The sequence below is a fragment of the Varroa jacobsoni genome, unplaced genomic scaffold, assembly GCF_002532875.2.
Source record: "Varroa jacobsoni isolate VJ856 unplaced genomic scaffold, vjacob_1.0 contig01451, whole genome shotgun sequence".
Taxonomy (NCBI): domain Eukaryota; kingdom Metazoa; phylum Arthropoda; class Arachnida; order Mesostigmata; family Varroidae; genus Varroa; species Varroa jacobsoni.
Genome location: NW_019214637.1, coordinates 16,571 through 35,142, shown reverse-complemented (window position 1 = coordinate 35,142; position 18,572 = coordinate 16,571). Strand labels below are relative to the sequence as shown.

General features: G+C 40.2%; 2 protein-coding genes across 2 annotated transcripts; both read left to right on the top strand.

Moving 5' to 3' along the window:
- The first annotated feature begins 5,111 nt into the window (after positions 1 to 5,111).
- Positions 5,112 to 7,333, top strand: LOC111272034 (uncharacterized). The gene is made up of 2 exons (XM_022853187.2): positions 5,112 to 5,805; positions 6,362 to 7,333. The coding sequence occupies exons 1-2, from the start codon at positions 5,395 to 5,397 to the stop codon at positions 7,085 to 7,087; spliced, it is 1,137 nt and encodes a 378-aa protein (XP_022708922.1). The 5' UTR covers positions 5,112 to 5,394; the 3' UTR covers positions 7,088 to 7,333.
- Positions 7,334 to 14,792: 7,459 nt separating this feature from the next.
- Positions 14,793 to 17,829, top strand: LOC111272035 (uncharacterized). Its single transcript, XM_022853188.2, has 2 exons — positions 14,793 to 15,186; positions 17,011 to 17,829. Exons 1-2 carry the CDS (start codon positions 14,986 to 14,988, stop codon positions 17,668 to 17,670), a joined length of 861 nt encoding a protein of 286 aa, XP_022708923.1. The 5' UTR covers positions 14,793 to 14,985; the 3' UTR covers positions 17,671 to 17,829.
- The last annotated feature ends 743 nt before the right edge of the window (positions 17,830 to 18,572 follow it).

Here is an 18,572-nt window from a genome sequence, read left to right as displayed (position 1 = left end):
TAGAAAAGAATCCAATCGCATTACTCAGGCCAGAAAGTTTTCGTCTATCAAGGGAGAGAATTGTTGAGAGAGGCAAACGAGCGGTATGCGTGTGATTTTGAAAAATTTCTTGAATCAACTTTAACTTTGTTGAATAATGTAGTTGGTCATGAGTAAATATTTTTTTTATAGATAGATTTTTCGAATTAAATATTTTGACAGATTATGCTTAGCTGTCGCACGTACAATGTGTGTCAAATATTTACGATCACGTATCCTTAAAGAGGCCTTAAAATTGGCCAGGCCATTTAATTAATTTCTTGAAAAAAACGCCAATCCCGATCGTTATCATCGTCATCACCAAATGTATTAAGGGACATAAAAAATATGAAACTTAACACTATAGTATAAGGTATCTTACTTTGATTCCAACAGCAAATTAGATTTTCCTTGGAGAGAAAGACTGGGATCTTTCAAAAGGTTTGAAGTCGTCAATTATATGTTATCGAATATGAGTATCGACTTCACTACTTATAAACCAATGCATTTTAGAGGTTGTACGATCGATCTGTGTAGTGTTTAAAAGACATCGAACTATGCATCCATTGTATAATCTTTCCCTAGCTGTCACAGTCGAACACCCTTATTTTTTCGGGGGGCGGGGGTACTGAGATGACACGCTCTATGCATCTTAAAACATCTGCCTAATGGCATGTTGGCCCAGTTAAAGCCAGACGGTTTCCAGGACAAAGTAACGGTACTTTATGGTAAGACTCTTGCAGAATTTCTACGATTCGGTAGCAGGAAAGCTACTCGTAGCTGATCCTGAATGACAGGCAAGTGTTAATGCCGCGATTTCTCTGCGAGTGCACATGGTCTGATGTATTAGGTAGCTAGGATACATTTAATGCAAATGCGTGAAAGGAACTAGACAATGTGCTCCAGAGGGCGAATTCGTTTTCACCTTTTGTACTGCTAACTTCGTTTGCTCTGTCAGATTCACTTCAGAGGAAAGGATCTAGATGACTCCTGTGACACCGGCTTTAGACTGTCATGTCACATGCTCGTTGTCCTTTCGCCGGAAATTTCAGGGATGGCAGCTATTGACTATATAAGCGTTGGTTAGTATTGCCGTTAGCTGCAAAGCTCTTCTAGATCTCATAATGAAGGTTGTGAGGTATGCTTGATTGACGTGATGGGCCACGCAGCCTTTTGGCGTCTCTCCGACGATAGAGTCTAAAACGCACTGTAACATACCCGGACCTTTCTTTACTTTAGTAATACCGTTAAATGCCTATTCAGTTGTTGTATTTACGAATGCAGCATCTACCCTTCTTAAATATGGGCTAGCGACGGCCCATCATTAGTTATCACCAGCTGTGACTACCTTAATCAAACATACGATACCTTTGCATCATGTACATCTGTGATGATTTCCCATTAGTATAGTGATTAAGGCAATACCAGTGTGTTGCCTAATTTGTCCTGCGAACTACCTATGCTACCTATCGCTTATCGAGCTATTTCCTTTAAAGTTACTTGGGATACAATAGACTCGTGAATTGTTGCAATCTAAATCAGGCAGGGGGTCACGACAAATTCTAACGAATTCTTTTGTTTAGCTTAGGCGCTTCGAATGTGACATGTGCTCGAATGATTGGGTGTAATAAAATTAACTTACCTAATTCAAGTTATCATGCAGTCCTACTGCTGCCAAATGGGCAGTTTGATTTTTTGCTATCAATTAAGAAGTGAATAGCGGTACGGTTTGTTAACATAATTCGTAACGACACGTTCTCAACTAACCTAGGTTTTAACCTTGTGTTTTGATCTTGCGACCTACATTTTCTTTCACCTTATAACACGGCTATGAATGACAGCCGGTGGTCGGGAGACCAGAAACGTCTAAAGATTTCCCTTGGGGCCTTGGAATCGCACCGTATTGAGATTACCAGTATCAGCATAGCCACATGGAAGAATGGCCATAGCTATATTGCTCCCAATATGCCCAACCCTAGGCCGGTTGACCGTGGCCGGAAACGAGCGACCACAGGGTGTCTGTTGCCATACATAAATGCTCGATGTATTATACTTGTAGCATGATAGTGTCGTAGTTGTAGGTCTATTAAACAACATTCAGCCAAGCACCCCAGACTGCGTCTTGCTAAAAGATCCTTTACTGTAGCTTACATTTTTTATACATGGAAAAAATGCTTCTAAGCTCGCAACGAAATTTCGCCTTGCAGTATAAATCCGTCCAACATCGTGACCATATGCGCAAGATAAGGCGCCACATGTAATGATTCTCGCCATTTAGGAGCCTACTACGGGGGGGGGGCGGCGGCGGCTCTTTAGCTGATGAATGTTTGGCGTGCGGCTAACTGAGAATACGCCGCACTATAAAGTGTTAAAAAGACAGCGCTCTAGCTACATCTTGCCTTGTCTAAGCCATGATAGCAAATATAGTAGTGAGAATCTATGTACACCGATTTAGAATTATCCGTGACATTTTGCATGGCTCAAAACCTATTCCTCAAATGCCGAATTGTGTTCGAGAAAGGAATTTTTTTTAGGATTGTATGTCAGCCCGCGCAACAACTTCCAAAGTAGTTCACTTACGTGTTCTAATATTAATTACAAAATTATTATCAAAAATACAAAATGTATGTGCGTGTGAATGTTTTGAATATATGCATGATTTTAGTCTTCCGAGTATTAACGAGTGTTCCAGGACCTGTCCTGGAGTTTATCCGGCCATATCAAACGAACATGCGTTTTTCGCTCAATATGCACCGACTCAGGTGGATATGCCATCCATGAGAAAACTGTGGTACCCAAACGTGGTATAGCGTAAGGACGAAGTAGTTGAAGCGTCCAAATTGTTCGAAATTCTATATTTTCCGACTGTCTGATGTCTGTCCGAGTCTGATGAAACTTTTTCAAGGGTTTTCTATTGACCCGACATTCGAAAGATTCCAAATAGTGACCCAAAGAAAACTGCAATCTGTAGCCAGTTTGTGGAGTTGTCATCTGAGCTCTCCTATGAATGGTCTTTCCCGAGGTTATGTCGCTTTGTCCTGAGTATACAGTGCCTACGAGCGTCTTCATGATATTTCTGTAGATTTATTGATGTTTTTTCTATACATCCACACTATCAACACCGTTGTACCAACGGAAATCGGTGTTAACGCTGATCCTATACGAATTTATTGAACGGTAAGCTCCCCTAATCCAAAGAATCTGTTCCGAAACACAATAGCAAGCCTTGCAAAGTGATTTTTCGAGATTTGAGATTCAACTTTTTTTGAGTAATAAATTCTGCAATGTCTTATAATTAACAACTCTTTGACCTATACAAGGCCTTTTTAGAACATACATTTATATACGCCGTTTCGTGCTCTCCATATATGTGGTACTTTGCTTTGGTAGCGCAGATTAGTAGTAATATGGGTTACTCTAGTAGTGCGAAATGCTTATAGAAGACATCACACAAAGCGTCAAAATCGGATCAGCTGTTTATAGGTGTCCAGTGATTCTTGAAGACGTATCCATTACGTTTTTATAAGAATTCTAAAATTTTTACTGAATTTATTTTAAGTCTTAGTGAAACTTCTCTCATATTCTTGTATAATTGTATATATTGATGTAATGATACAACACAGATAGGCGTTTATAGTGCAATGCCGTTACTCATTCAACATCTGGAAACCTGGTATTACGCCACCTTGATTCAATTAAGAACTCGAGAAATCCAGCAGTAATAACGCTATTTTATTTCCTCAGAGCGTACTACGCGTCGACAGAAGAACAAATTCCGCTCACAGACAAACTAAACAGGTTACTAAGAGTCGAACAAATCTAAATACACAGAAGTCCTAGTTAAATCTAGGTCGAAATTTATCTAGGTTTGGTGCCTACCTCTAAACATCATACGATTGAAGCTTCCGCCAATGTGCTGCATTCTCACCTATGTTATTATTCGATGTGTTCTCCAATGAGTACTACCAATAGCAGACTGTGGCATTGTTATTAACGATCCTCCAACAGATGAGGCAGCTTGGGCAGTTAGAGAAACACAAGAGTGACAACCAACGTCTGTGCTGTAGTACCAATTGGCAATCCCGATAGGCCGTTATAAAAACAGTTCTCAACAACCCTGCGACGCGCCTATAACCAGCGGTTTAAATAATTTTAACCATACTAGAATATTAACATTGAATCAACCTTCTTCTAAAACTATGCACTTTTTCTTCCAGTTCGTTACATGCTTAAGGTACTGCTCTGTAAGCGGCGTACAGCTACAGAATTAGGTCAATGAATACGTAAAATTGTATCAATGCATACGCTAAACATCATAGATATTGCATAGGCGTAAACTTGCCACTTGGGTTTTTGACGATTTTTCTCATTTTCATTATTCTTGACCGATCGCGCAATTTAACAATCCAATACATTCCCGTGTAAGAGGCACCATATACTGGAGACGGATCAATTAACAGGGTTACATCTTAAATGGAATGGGGGTTCGATTGATGCCCACATTTGCAATGTTGTACAATCGTGTTTTTACCAATGACCAATTACTGTTAGTTCACTTCTTAATTTCTAGTCAACTTTTGCTGCTTTTTAGGTGGTGTGCACGTGTTTGCCTTCCTTGCCAATACGCGTCGAAATTCTTGATTTTTTTTTTTTAACCGAAATAAGAGTTGTCGTCAAAGTGTTGCTTCGTTGCCAGTCCCTGTTTGACTAACGGAATGGCTAATAGAAGTATTTATGAAAAGTCCATAGGATGAATGGATTATTCCGGCTACATTTACCTATAGGGATGCCACTGGGTGTTATAGGGCTATAGCTAGAGCTCCCCTTCACTATGGGAGCCGCTTCAATATGGTCATTGGTTAATCTCTCTACCGTTTGTTTTATATGATTGTATAATTTAACCGTCCAGGTATTACATGAACTTTTAAAGCTAAGGAAGGAATTATATAACCACCAACTACATCAGCTGATCAAGCTAATAATCATATTTCAATTTTATAAGGTAAAATTATATTATTATTTGAATCTAGTAATCGAAAACTATTACTATTTATATCTGTTCTTGTTTCTAGAAAATAATTTAAGATATGTGTATTTGTAAGACCAATAGCATTGACAACCAATAATACTTGCGCAGTTTCTATTGCCTATTTTTGGCATGAGTTACGAGCTCGTATATTTCGATATAAAACACTTTTCCGTAGGTTTTATATAGTTTGATACGAGACTTATCGTCGGGTTAAAGCTCACAGTTTGGGAAAGCGTTGTTCGATGTAGTTTCTGTCCCTCCTTTGGCTGTGGTTGAGTGTAAGAGCAAAATCTAGTAAAAATTGCCGTGGTTATCTCAGCAGTAGCGGCACAGAAACACGCGGCGATATGGTAGGTACTCTTGAGCCAGAAAGGCGCTCATCATCCAAAGACCGATGCTCGGGAATCGAGCGGACCCGAACCCGGCTGGTTAGGGGGGGGGAGAGAAAAGCAGAGGGCGAGCCGTCTGTAGATGACGCCGAACCGCAGAAACAATCACGAGGGCAGTTTGCAAAAGCTCGGGCGCTGTCAGGACGGCCTTCTCCAAAAGAGCAGGGTCAAATAGAGGAGCAAGAGGCTGCATGTGGAGGTGGGAAGGCCGGCAGATCGCAGACCCATGCTGGCCTGGTTGAAAAGGTGCAATCAAGAATACCGGCTCAGGATTTTGATCAGGAAGACGCGCAATTCTTGCGCTACTTCGCTACCATGGCTAAACATATTATGAAACTCTTCTCTGTCTACTGGAGCAAACCTGAGAAGGTACGTGCTCCTGGACTGCGTTTTCGTTGAACTTAATCAAGGTTTACCTCCTACTTCCTGAGAAAAACAAAAAAAATAGTCTAAAAACCGGTAGCTCACTATCAGACTTAAGTGGTTTTGGTGCGATCAGTGTGTGGTGTGGCAGGCTGGTATTACAATTATTGTAGAGGATCTTTCATCAAGGCTGCAAGAATCGACTTGGAGGACCTCCAAGACTTAGGAAAGCTATTAAAAAGTCCCGCAATGTTATGTACCGTTCTAAGTTCAGTGGACTAAGATTGTTAGGTTAACGAAGCCTGAAATAAGTCGATGCATCTAGCCCAGTTGCCTAGTATATCGCGCCATAAAATATGCGCTTATTTAAATAAGCGCATGTTTTATGGTGCGATATACTATATTTATTTGTCGGGTATTTAAATACCCGAAACCCGCCTGCGTATTGTTGTTGTCAAGGAAGGCACGTATGACCAAAAAGGAAGGTTGCGTTTGACTGTCTAAATTTTTTGTAGATTGGTATTAAAATAAAGTACTAACAAGTGGAGTTTTAAATTTACAGGAGACAATAGAGGCCTTCCTTTGCCAAATCTCTGTCGGCGATGTCGACTTATCAGACGACGCCTCGCGTGATCGCATTATTCGGGCAATCCGAAGTGGCCGATTCAATGTTGCTTCCGCGAAAGTGCTCTTCAACAGAACGATGAATCGTATACGAGTTACTATTCAGGAAGTTAAACGCGCCGGTGTTCCGCTTAGGAAAGACTTTGCCCTCTCGGTTCTTTTTCAGGCTTACCAGGACGTGAGGCCCGCGGGCGAGGCTGTCGTACAGTCCGACGGCGACCAAAACCTTGCGCTGGCCGATTGTGACTATCATATTGCCGGTGGCGCGCTGGAGGTTGTCGATAGAGCCTTACAAGTCCGTGCAGAGAAAATACTTGCGGATATTGAAAGACAGATTTGCGAAATCGAACAAGACAGCGCGCTCCCCGCACCAGCTTCAGGACTTCACATCAACGAAGCTCAATTCGATCTCGTAATCTGGGAAAAAGCTGATACGCCTGTAAAAGTCGAATATGAAGCGGGATTAGTTTCTGAAGTTAGGTTGCACGTTAAACATAACGATGAACAGCGCGATATTAACTTGAAATTTACAAAGGGTAAAACTGGGGAAGATGGATACCTTCTCATATTCACTGACAAAGCTAAAATATGGGAAGTGACTGTACTCATTAAATGGGAGTGCTATCAAGAAAAGGTGCCCCGTGACGAAGAGAAACATTTATGAACGTCTCATGACGCGTACAAATTTGACAGATTTCTTTGTTCCGTTGTACGCGTTTTGCAACCAGCATTCTAGGTAGTTACTAATATCGAGCACAAAAGATCTTGTTTTAAGTACAAATCAAAAAAACGTTCCTTCCACGCTTCGATCACCCAGAGGACCTAGAGGTTTGGTATTGAGCATACGATTGCAATATTTGATATTAAAGAAACCTAATGAGGTTCGATATGCGGGTCAGGCAGAACTGGATTGGGTTGTTCATTTCGAGTAACGCTGCTGCTTGTACGATACGTTTTGGTTTATTAAATGCGCACTGGGTGGCAGAAAATTCTCATGGTATAAAATACACTGCGCACGAGTGTTCTTATCTAACATTGTGTTCTAACAATTTTCGCCTGCCTGCGTGCAATATGGAATATTCAAAGGACAGCTGATAGGAAAACATTTATCGTCGAGATTACAGTAAATCTCTTATTGGCTACTGATTATTGGCACACCTTGCTCGAAATCGTTGTGAATCATATGTCGGTTTGTTTCTTTGACTATTTAACAAAGCAACGTTATCAGCCATGAATATCAGACATGTGAGGCCTTATATGGTTACTATATGTTGTACGATGAAGGAAAATTCAAAATCAAGCCCAGGTGCGAAAAGCATCTTATCGCCGTCGTGTTTGTTGACGAACTCCGTGACAGTTATACATTTGGGGGGATACGTAAAACAGAACATACCTAAGGGGCCACGCAACTTGAACGTAGCCTTTAACAACGTATATTATGCAAAGCGTTCGGGGCAACGAATCTTGAAAGGAGCAGCTCATGATCGAATTGAGCAAGTCGGAACTGCACATAGTAAATACATGTGCCATCAGACATGCAAGAAATTTCCAAGAACGGGCTCTAGCTGCGGGCGAGTCGGTGTGAGAAAAGCCTAGAAATTCTCAATTAAAACTATGTACGTTGCTACCACAGCAACTCTTGTGGGTAGGTTAATGCCACCACTATCTTCAGCTAGTGGGTGGTAGTCCTGGACTTCTGATCAACTCATATCGCTTAGCTCTTATAACACTATGTACGGAAACTTATCTGTAACAGGCTTGTAGGTTACACAGTTATACGCGATAAATTTGTACGGCTTCATACGCATCTTTCAGAGCATATCTAATCGAATGGTGAAAAGCGGGGTTGCCTCCTTACTATAAATAGCGATAAATTAATTAGCTAATAAATTGCGATACGTTTTTTGAAAGGTTTATAAATTCGATAAATTACATAATTAGGTCGCCGCGGTGAAATTCAAACCGTAACGATTGCAATTCAATTTTTCGGGGTTTTTCCTTGAATGCCCTTTGAATTTCTTTCTTCCTTTAACCGGACATCGGTTATAAGCAATATTATGACCTTTTTCCTTGTAAAGCACCTAGATTACCTATTCAAACAAGCTTGATCATATATCGGTGTACCTAATGATATGCTAACTAAGGGCCATAATGAAATGCGTTACTAAGCAGTCTTCGGCAGGACCCGTCATATGGGAGTTATGAAACTAACGGCCAAGTTAACTCGGAATAAGGCTATAAGAAATGGGACAGATTCAGGGTAGCACGGCAAATGCATGGCTATAACCAGGTGCATGTACTGAAATCCGCGTGCTGCTTTTTTAATCCATAAGTACTCTTCGTGCAACGAGGGACGCCTCAAACCAGACAATGACGCTTCCATCGTCTAGCGGCCTTTCCATAGGCGTACGTCTCCATATGAAATATACGTATTTGCACAGAGAACAAATTTTACGTTAGAGGAGCACCGGGTATAATACAGATGAAAAAACTAGTCTCATAGTTTAATTTTCAGGAGGAAGCCGTTCGAAATTTGTACATGAAAAATCATATGTAGCCCCAAGGTTCGTGGAACTATTAAAAAAATGTAAAATCAATGCAGTCGTCACGCAAACGCACAACAAGAAGGGTGACTTCAATGTCCCATTGCGTCCGTTAATAAAATTTTAAACTGGATAGCCGTGGCGACTGATGGCGTCTTTATAATCATGGTCGATTTACTAAGCCGTATGTGATCACCGTCAAATTCGAGGATTACAATGGAAATGCGGATGTAAGCGATATTTTTATAGATCCTGACCACAAATACATCTTTCGCATGATAAATATTCCCTGTTTAAAGAGACTGATAATAATTTTCGAATTGCAGATCGACATCCAGAAAAAAAACATTGCTGGAGTAGTGATGTAGTTCCGACTGGTTGCTGGTTTAAAGGCCGTGCCCATTAATGATAAGGCTATAGCACTGTATGAAGTATTGAATTAAACACGGGATGAAGCACCAGAAGGAGAATTTGAAGATGAGGAGTTCCGAGTAAATCAATATTAATTATAGGCTAGAACAAGTTATACACCTAAGACTATACATTGACGAACCATCACCTAACGGACCAGTCAAGAGCTGCGACTGGCAAAAGCAAATAATGAATTAAAAAAAATTTATTTTTCATCGTTTCGATCGCCAGAGCGAAAGTATACCCTCATTATGCATCTGACTGGGCTCGGGCCCCAATACACCCCAACGGGCCATAATGCCATGTTGGCATTGAACATGTAGTAGTGATCACACACCACATGTATATGATGTTACAGATATTTGTTACTGAATCATCGCAGCGTGGCTAGATTTTCTTATTGTCGAACTATAATCTGTATTCATCGTTACCTATAGCTCTCCTAAAAAACATTAGAATGTCTGGGAAGTCTACAGATAAAAATAATAATATATAAGTCAAAAAGTCTTGGCTGTTTTTAAGCCAACATTAAAGCACGCTTTTATACGTTAAAATAATTTTCGACATGTACTATTTTGATTGGTGACCTCCTGCCGTTTTTCTGGTAAGACTATAATCCACTTCTGTGGTTTCTGGGCGAAAAATTGTAATAAATGGGTCCTGCATCTTTCCATTGACACTAACTTAAAACCATTAAAGGTGTTTTGCAGGGCCCAAAGCAGACAATAATCTTATAGTTCGTGTTATATGGCGCATGCATTAAAATTTCCCATTCAACTTCTCTCATTGGCTTGGTAGTTAGAGATGATACATTTCTTGCTTACTGCACCAAAAAATGCGGGTTTCTATGCTTTGGTGAACCCCATTTTATGGGAAAGCAAGTATCGACCGCTGGCATCAGCTTAAAATTAACCAAATCAAAAATACACTACGTGAAAAAAACAAACCTTTCCGCTTGAGATAAAAGTATTTGTACAATCGGGTCCAGTCGATGCACTGCATTTCTCACGATGACTCATTAGCTGGTCGAAAGAAATAGGCTTAATTGAGGGGATGCTTCAGTTTGGACAAGGATGCTTCTCAAGATTTCTAGCAAATCGATCGGTTCGCCTCCCGTCTGCTTCACTGTTAAATATATTTTTATCTTCGTAGAGGTCAAAGGCTGATTATATCTGTAGTGAAGGCGACGCCGAATAGCGATCAGCAATTAGGCTATAACCTATTAGCTTCCTCTGCAATGTAGTTCGAACTCAGGTTTTCACCGCAGTTTTCCCGATCGCCACCTAGGCGAAACAACTGCCACATTCTGCTATTAGCCTTTTTCACGCCAAAATATGTCCTCATCTAGTTTTACCTCAATTTTAACTCAGCTATCGATTTTAGGAGATCTATCCCACATAAAACACTCAATAAAAAAGTTTTCACCCTTGAAACGACATTTGTGGATTGGAAACTGAGGCACAGTTATAGGAATACAAATCATATTTCAGTTGAGCTCATTAAGAGCTCTTGATTGGAACCAATACCTTCTTATATAGACTTTCATAAAGGTCCCACCAAACTGTAGTTCACATTCACCGTACAACCTTCCCATAAACATATATAGAGGATTTCAAATATAGAGCCCAAAAGAAGCGATTTTAAAAAAAGAACTCCATGATCGGACAGATACTACTGCGTAAGAAAGAGATTTTATTGGCCCTATACCTAGCCAAGCGAATTATCCAAATCTTCGCTTTCCGACCCTGTTTCCTCATTGAATCTATGTCAATATAGAAGTCCTTATTTTCTGATTCAGCCACTTTATTAGCGACATTTATCCCGTTACCGTTATTCTACTCCGTAGGATCCCGTTGTGAAGATTTCGTATGTGCATACAGTTTTGTTAGCACGCGCAGTTATTAATCGGCCTGTCCGGATACATGTTTCTCGCTGCACACGGTCCCTAACAAACAATTACTCTATTCCAAAGCTATATTTTTACAGACGCCCGGTTGCAGTTCCCTTAAAATCCTACTACATTAATTTAGTTATCTAATTACATAATAATAATATTTACTTGATCTAGGGAACTTCTTACTTGGGGGATCGGGGATTCTGTTCGTCTGTTGTAGTGCTATCTATGCAATTCTAATGCTCTGTTTCAACAGCTGCAGGTTATTTTGCTGAAATAATTTATATTAGAATGTGTTTCATGTTGCATCCATAAGTCCTGAAGAGATCATTTTCTAAAATTCTTCACGCTTATCGAGCAAATTGCCAAAGTGGTCAGTTGGCCTAATTTAGCATTATGCTCTATGGCAAGAAGGTAACTTTATCCTCTAGCAAAAACGGCGTTTATTCAACCTGTCCTATCGCACGGCCTCTTAGCACAATAAGTAATGCAATTTATCAAAAATCAGCTAACCTGATAATTTTGCGAAGCCGATTTGAGTCCGACGAACCGATAAGTGTACGGGTATAAGGTTTACATACAAGGTTTTAGTGCTATGATTTTAGTTGCAGCGGAAGATAGATAATTTTGCTTTATCTAGAATTATGTGTTTTCTTGAGCTTACGAAAGCAACCAAACTGCGCACGAGTGTCTACAAACGGCAGAACGAATAGCTGAGATTACTACAAGAAATATCGAAGAACTTCGATAAACACTTACATAAGGTACACCTTACGTTCCTTCTCAACCAACGACGTGCAGAGTAGGTAGCCGCCTACTTTTCACTGAGGGAAAAAATCGGTAGGTTATTGGAAGTAGAATACAGTATTGCAAATAGTCGGAATTAAACGAAAACAAAAAAACAAGACTCTTCAGTATAGTCGTTCTCAATTCGTTAACTATACTCGTTCATACAATGAGACCTTCCGAAAGATCGGCCGTGTTTTTATGCGCGTTCTCCATGGAAACTGCCATTTGTTTCCGTCACCATCCAATCAATGTTTCGTGTATTCCACTCGCGGAATAGTAACATTCGTTTATTCGTAAATTTTTCCCTGAGCAAACGCAGTTGCAAAAGTTTTTCTACATTCAGTTTTTGACCCTACCGATTGAACGCATCTTTACTCCTCCTATACCACGGTAAACAACCTGAGAAACGAGGTGTGTCAGATTCGATGTTATAGTCGTCCATAGCCGAATTCCCATGATAGTGCAGCGGACTATACGTTTGCCAGCTAAACTTACGGGTAGATAGTGTGTGTATGTATGTTCAAATCTAGGCGTAAACATTTAACTTCATGCTGGGAGCCTTCTGTTTAAAGTGATGCTTCACGGCCCAACCACCGGACGTACGATAAAAGACGGATTTGTCATCATAAGTAAAGTAACAAACATAGTGCGATTGTGTTCTCTCCGTTCTTGACGATTTTCATCTTCAGCGCGTGTTTACTATAATAACCAGCTTAAACTGATCATCACATCTCGTGCGACCGACTGCACATTAGAGAGCAATGGTGTCCAAGAAGATTCAGCGCCATGGTCAACAAGGCATTCGTTTGGCACCAGCTAGGGATCGAAAACCTACTAGCGGCCATTCTACAACCGTCCGTCAATTGCGTCATTAGAGGGTAGAGGATTCCAATTTTACGCGTATACCGTATATATATATATAGAACACATACATTGTGAAGAATATATATCTTTCTCTATAAGCGAAACTCTTTCAACAAGGTATAATTAAAAGCACTATCTATTAGAGTACAACGAAAAGCAAACTTTCTCAACCTGCGTTAATCAAATGTGTTTTAAGGGACAGATATGGGATAAAATGGACGCAGGTACGAGTGACAAGAAGCTGATATCTTTTTGCTAGACATTTTATTTTATTTAGGCTGGAGACAGGTACGCTGTATCTAGTTGGCTACCGCGATCGTAAAGAGGCTATGTCCAAATTTACAGAGCATGTCATCGACAGCGAAGCAAGCATTGTCGTCAGCGACGTATACACAGCAGGTGGCTATTTATAGCTTCTTCAGAAGATAATGTACCATTTTCCAAAATAGGATGTATCATGTATGGAATTAATGTTATGCCTAGGTATATACCACCTATTAAAGCACCTTTGTCGCTATAAACTTCATCGGCTTTGTTCTCAAATGCTTCTTCTGAAGTTTCGGGTATGGTACGGGATCTAACACCGTCAGATGAACAATATGAGTGAAACGAATCATAACTCCTTTTCGGTCTTCACCCTAGATCTTCGAAGAGTTTTTTCATCACGGACGTTTTATCAGTTTCAGGACCGGAAAAGTCTTTCACAATCAAACCAAATTATTATTGCCGGCATAAAATTCTCGACTGCATAGTACGGCCCCTCACATTAGGTCGAGATGAACCGTTTTGCAATGGACAATGGGGTCGCTTAGAAAGATTAAGGCCGAATTTTGCTACACAGGTCAATCGTGGAGCAAAAAACCCGCGTTGTTCTGAGGTCAACCATATTCTACTGAAATGGTATTGGCCCTTTATCGTTTCAACGATGTCCGACGTTAATAGGAGACGAAGATCGAACCGGGCAGTGTAACGTTTAAGCTTCGCAATAACATCGGTCTAAGGCATTTACGAACTTTGTGACAGTGTCAAGAGAGCTGGCTCAAACGACGATGAAACAAACTCGTACAAACAATTTGTATTGCTCCCTTTGATAGCGCTTTTGCTTCGTTGAGTCACGGGTCCCGAAGACATACTGGAAGCATTTAATGCGGCGGCAAAAATGCTTGAAAATTTCATATTCTGTTGCAGATAACAAAACTATCGGTCATAGGAGAGATTATGTTGTCGCTAACATTGAATAGTGTCTCAACAAATAAAAACATCAGTCAATACAACATTTACCAATTAGATACAATGAACACTTGAAGCTGGCCTTCGACATCGCCTTAGGCGGTTGGCCCCCAACACAAGATGGAGCTTAATTATGCTATGGTGATCGTTTGCCGTTATGATATGCAAGGCGTCTATGCTGTCGATATCTATGAGTTTACGATAAATGAATCGACCTATACAAGCATCAATAACTAACGTATCCGTAGGCTGTAGAATTAAGCACACTCGTATTCACGTCAACCACTCACTATCGATCATTTTTTTCAATCAAATTAATTCATCATTCATTAAGAGCGGGCGAGTAGACCGACTTCATTTTCTGTATTACAACAACTGCAATATAGAACGACAGCCGCTTTACTTCGTTGCCACTGACGGCTACGCAATTGATCAACTATCTGTTTGATTTAATATGCTGACTAATTTAGACTGACTTTAAACACTGCATTAGTACGTACTGTGTATATATATATATATATATATATATACATATAGCTATAGGTTACGCTATCTTCAAGTCCACGTATTCCTATGTAGACGTCGCTATCGTCGAATCTATACCACAGAATAGCACAATATATTATAAGTATTATAGAAAACAAAGTCAACCTTAGCAATATTGGCATCGCAATACGGTGACATATTATAAAGTGTCAATAGTGGTGTTACCTTAGGTAGATCAGATCACCACGAGGTAGTAATTCGGGCGAGTACCAAAATCTAACAGGCATCAGTTATAGTTGCTATCGTAAATCGGTTTGCTAACGCGACTGTCATCGCGTGTTAGCTATGATACTTAACGGACGACGGAAGCGATGCGCGACGAACGAGAAGAGTTCTCTTAAGCGATTCCGGAAATCGGGACTAGAGGGAGGCGCAGCGCGGATGAGCGATGAGGATTTTATAGATCATCTGAAAAAAGTCATAAGACATCTCTTCTGTTTTCTAGGACCATATGCATGTGACAACGACCCAAATAACAGAGACCTGGTACGTGACAGTATGTTAGGTGTCTCTGAAATTCTGAGGTTTTTAATTTATTAAGTTGAATTCACTTTCAGGTAGCTACAAAGCTTTAGGGTAATTTGTTGTCGAACGAGTAATCGATGCCAGTAAATGTCAACGAAATGGCACATGTGAAAGCAGAAGTGCGCATCTAAAGTCCTACGAGAAACACTTCTACGGCGTTTCTCGTAGGACTTCAAAGGGGTAAAGACTTTTGTTTGCATGTTTTACATCCCATTAGTGATTATAGTTAGAGATTTGTTAAGGTTAAGTGAATTAAGCTGTAATGCTAGACTTACTGAGACCATCGACATAGTTTGTTATAATCTGTTGGTAGACAAACCAGCTCAGTGAATGGTGTCCTCAAAGCTAGACTTCATAACTGGATAACTTTACCCCTCGACCTGTAGACCTGGAGAACCCTGACATTTATGCTTTACCCGAATATTGCGATCGAGACATAATTAAGCTACGATTATTAATTAATATTATTTCAATATTGTTACGTCAAAAATAATTTTAATAGCTCCTAGTTGGCGCGTGGCGTAAACTAGTTTCCTGTTTTGTTAAACATCAACAAGGGAGGCTTCGTTGACTTCTATGATAGTTATTACTTTCCGCATGCTCCTGGTCTTCACGCTGAAATGACGACACAGGGAGTTTCTTCACTGTTTGAGGGACTTTGTATATTTTATTTCTACGATTTTTTTTCCTTAATTTTAATGTTTTACTAAGATTGTGAACAGTGTTTTTCGAAAAAAAAAAAAAGATTGTTGATGACTCTGGCCCACATGCCGCACCGGACAGTCGCGTTTTTAGGATGTAAGCCCCCTTTTCGTGGTCAGTGCGAAGGCTGGCTGTCTACAACGGCCTATAGATATGGATATAGAGATAGAGCCATGAAGAGACCTGCAAACCGAAAAAGGCCAAGGAATCTCACCTCATTAAGTAATAACAGAAAATACATCTAGCTGTTCTTCGTTGGTTCCACTTCGAGGTTGCTTCCAGGTGGATCAGTCTCAAATTTCCTTCCGAAGTTCTAGGGTAGTGCTCATGGGAGTGACTTTGTTTATCCTGTTTCTAATGATCTCTATTGCTTCTACTATGCGGGCTGATTTACTTTGGGCACAAGACTATGAATTAATTCTATAACGGGTTCGCCAGGCTACATATTGTAGAAGTAACTATAGGTCCGGTGAAAAAGGCGAATGTTGTTTTAGCTCGCAAACGTGTGTTTGGTTAGTCACCAGATGATTTGTTGCTCTGTAACTGCCGACAGTCCTTTACGAGCCGAAAATCCTCGACAAATTTATCGCTTATTGTTATTGTGATCTACCGTTTCTGACCTAGCGTTGCCAACGTGGAGCTTATCCTTAAATAAAAGCATTTTCACTGCAGGGATCCACTGCAGGGATTTCTATGGAGCCCAGGAACTATGGAACCCGGGAAATGTTGCTTTAATTCTGAGGATCTTTTATTGTGTGGCACCCCAGAAGACTCAGGTGAATTTTTTCGGGGACGCCAGGTGGCAGATTCTCAACTACAGTCACAGTTCTGGGAGCTCGGAACTTCACACCGAGGCAGAGGATGTATATCATCGGTATAATATAAGTATAGGTAGATATATGTACGTAGGGTTCATGCAAGGCGTATTATCTACCTGAACAATTGCATTGGCCCCCAATACACAGCTTCATATGAATGGAACGATATGAGTTTGCACGTACCGTTTCTGAGAAGCCAGCGATTGGGGAAGAGAAGCGTCTAAAACCACAAACTGAAATAGATCTCCGGTGCTTCCGTTTTCAGAAACTAAAAGCGTTGAAGTTGTTCGAAGGCCTCGGTGTAAAACCTGACGGAGAAGCTAATTTAATGCAACATGATATTAAAGATGCGGCTATGCGGGAGTTGCTTATTTACAAGCTACGATACGAAATGGACCTTTTAAATGATAGTGCACGCCTTAGGAACTTATTTGATACTACTGTGGATAAAGTAACAGTGTATTTCCTCGGTCTTTACGATTACTACCTCAAGGAGCAGATACCGGTCTACGGCGAAGACGACACAGACTTGCCCGAGGTGATCGTTACATTTGCGAACGGACAGCAAATCAGACTTGGGACGGATCGTCAGACACTAACGATCACACATGATATGGGATCTGTGAGACTGAAACTTATCTTACATGACAAGTATCCTGCTTTTGACCCTGCAACCTCTCCCAAGGAACCGCCTGCCCTTGATCTACACTTCATGTTTGCTGAGCCTCAATTCCCTGCTTCTAATGACTACTACTATTTGTACTATACGTGCGTTTTCCCTTACATCGAAAAGGAGCTAAAGGAAAGCATTTATTACTATAAGGTTGTTATTGCTGCACGTTGGGGCAGTCCGCGTGCTGGAGAGGCACCTCCTGTTTTTAGGAAAACACTAGTTAATGAGGTCAAGGACGCAAAATCTAAGTAAATTTAGCTTCTTCGACCACTCCAGTGCCCTTCATATCTGAGATTTCGTTCTGCGGAGTAAGTGCGATCGCCATTAATCAATCGTTTGGTGACTGTAATTGTTGCTATCGCAAGTTCCAATAAAAAGTACAAGGAACTTATCGGTTTATTTAAGAAGGTACAGGTTTAATTTGGCACTCGGATTATTGATTACACTTGTGGTTGTCAATAACATACCAAGAGTCAGAAAAGCGGTTTACCCACTCACACAGTGGTTGTTGGCTTTATTTTTAGTTTAGGAAAGCATACACGAACCGAGAAAATTCACATACGGGTAGAGTGTTATGAGTAACTTCACATGGTTCTGGGATTATTTAAAAGATCTACGAAAATCTCAAGAGCCGCTTCTTCAAGGTGTTGCTACAAAGGTTGATATCAACTACCACTACAAATTTACTGATTTTGGAGACCTGCTACTTGGTTTGGAAACATATGCGGGGCACAACCCGCGTTTAGGGGGATAACAATCTAGTAGACATAGATCTTTAATATTTTAAGGCTTGCTTTTATTTGTAAAAAAAATTGTATATAATATAATTTCAATAAACAGAAAACAATAAACTAAAATTTAAAAAAAAAAACAAAAAATAAAAAGTAAATTAAATTTCAAATTTAAAAAATAATTTAAAAAAAATTAGGAAAAGTTAACAACGTAAAATGTCACCTGGACCCGAGCTTGCTGGAGGAACGACATCGGATTACAACTGCCTTATTTCAAAAGCAAGCTTTTTCAGAAAATTAACATTGTAGGCTCATTTCATCATTATAATATAACACTATAATTAATATACCTTTACTTGGCTATGAAGCTGCTGAAATCCGCTGATGGCTTGGGAATTTAGCACTTACGTCATCTAAGGATTA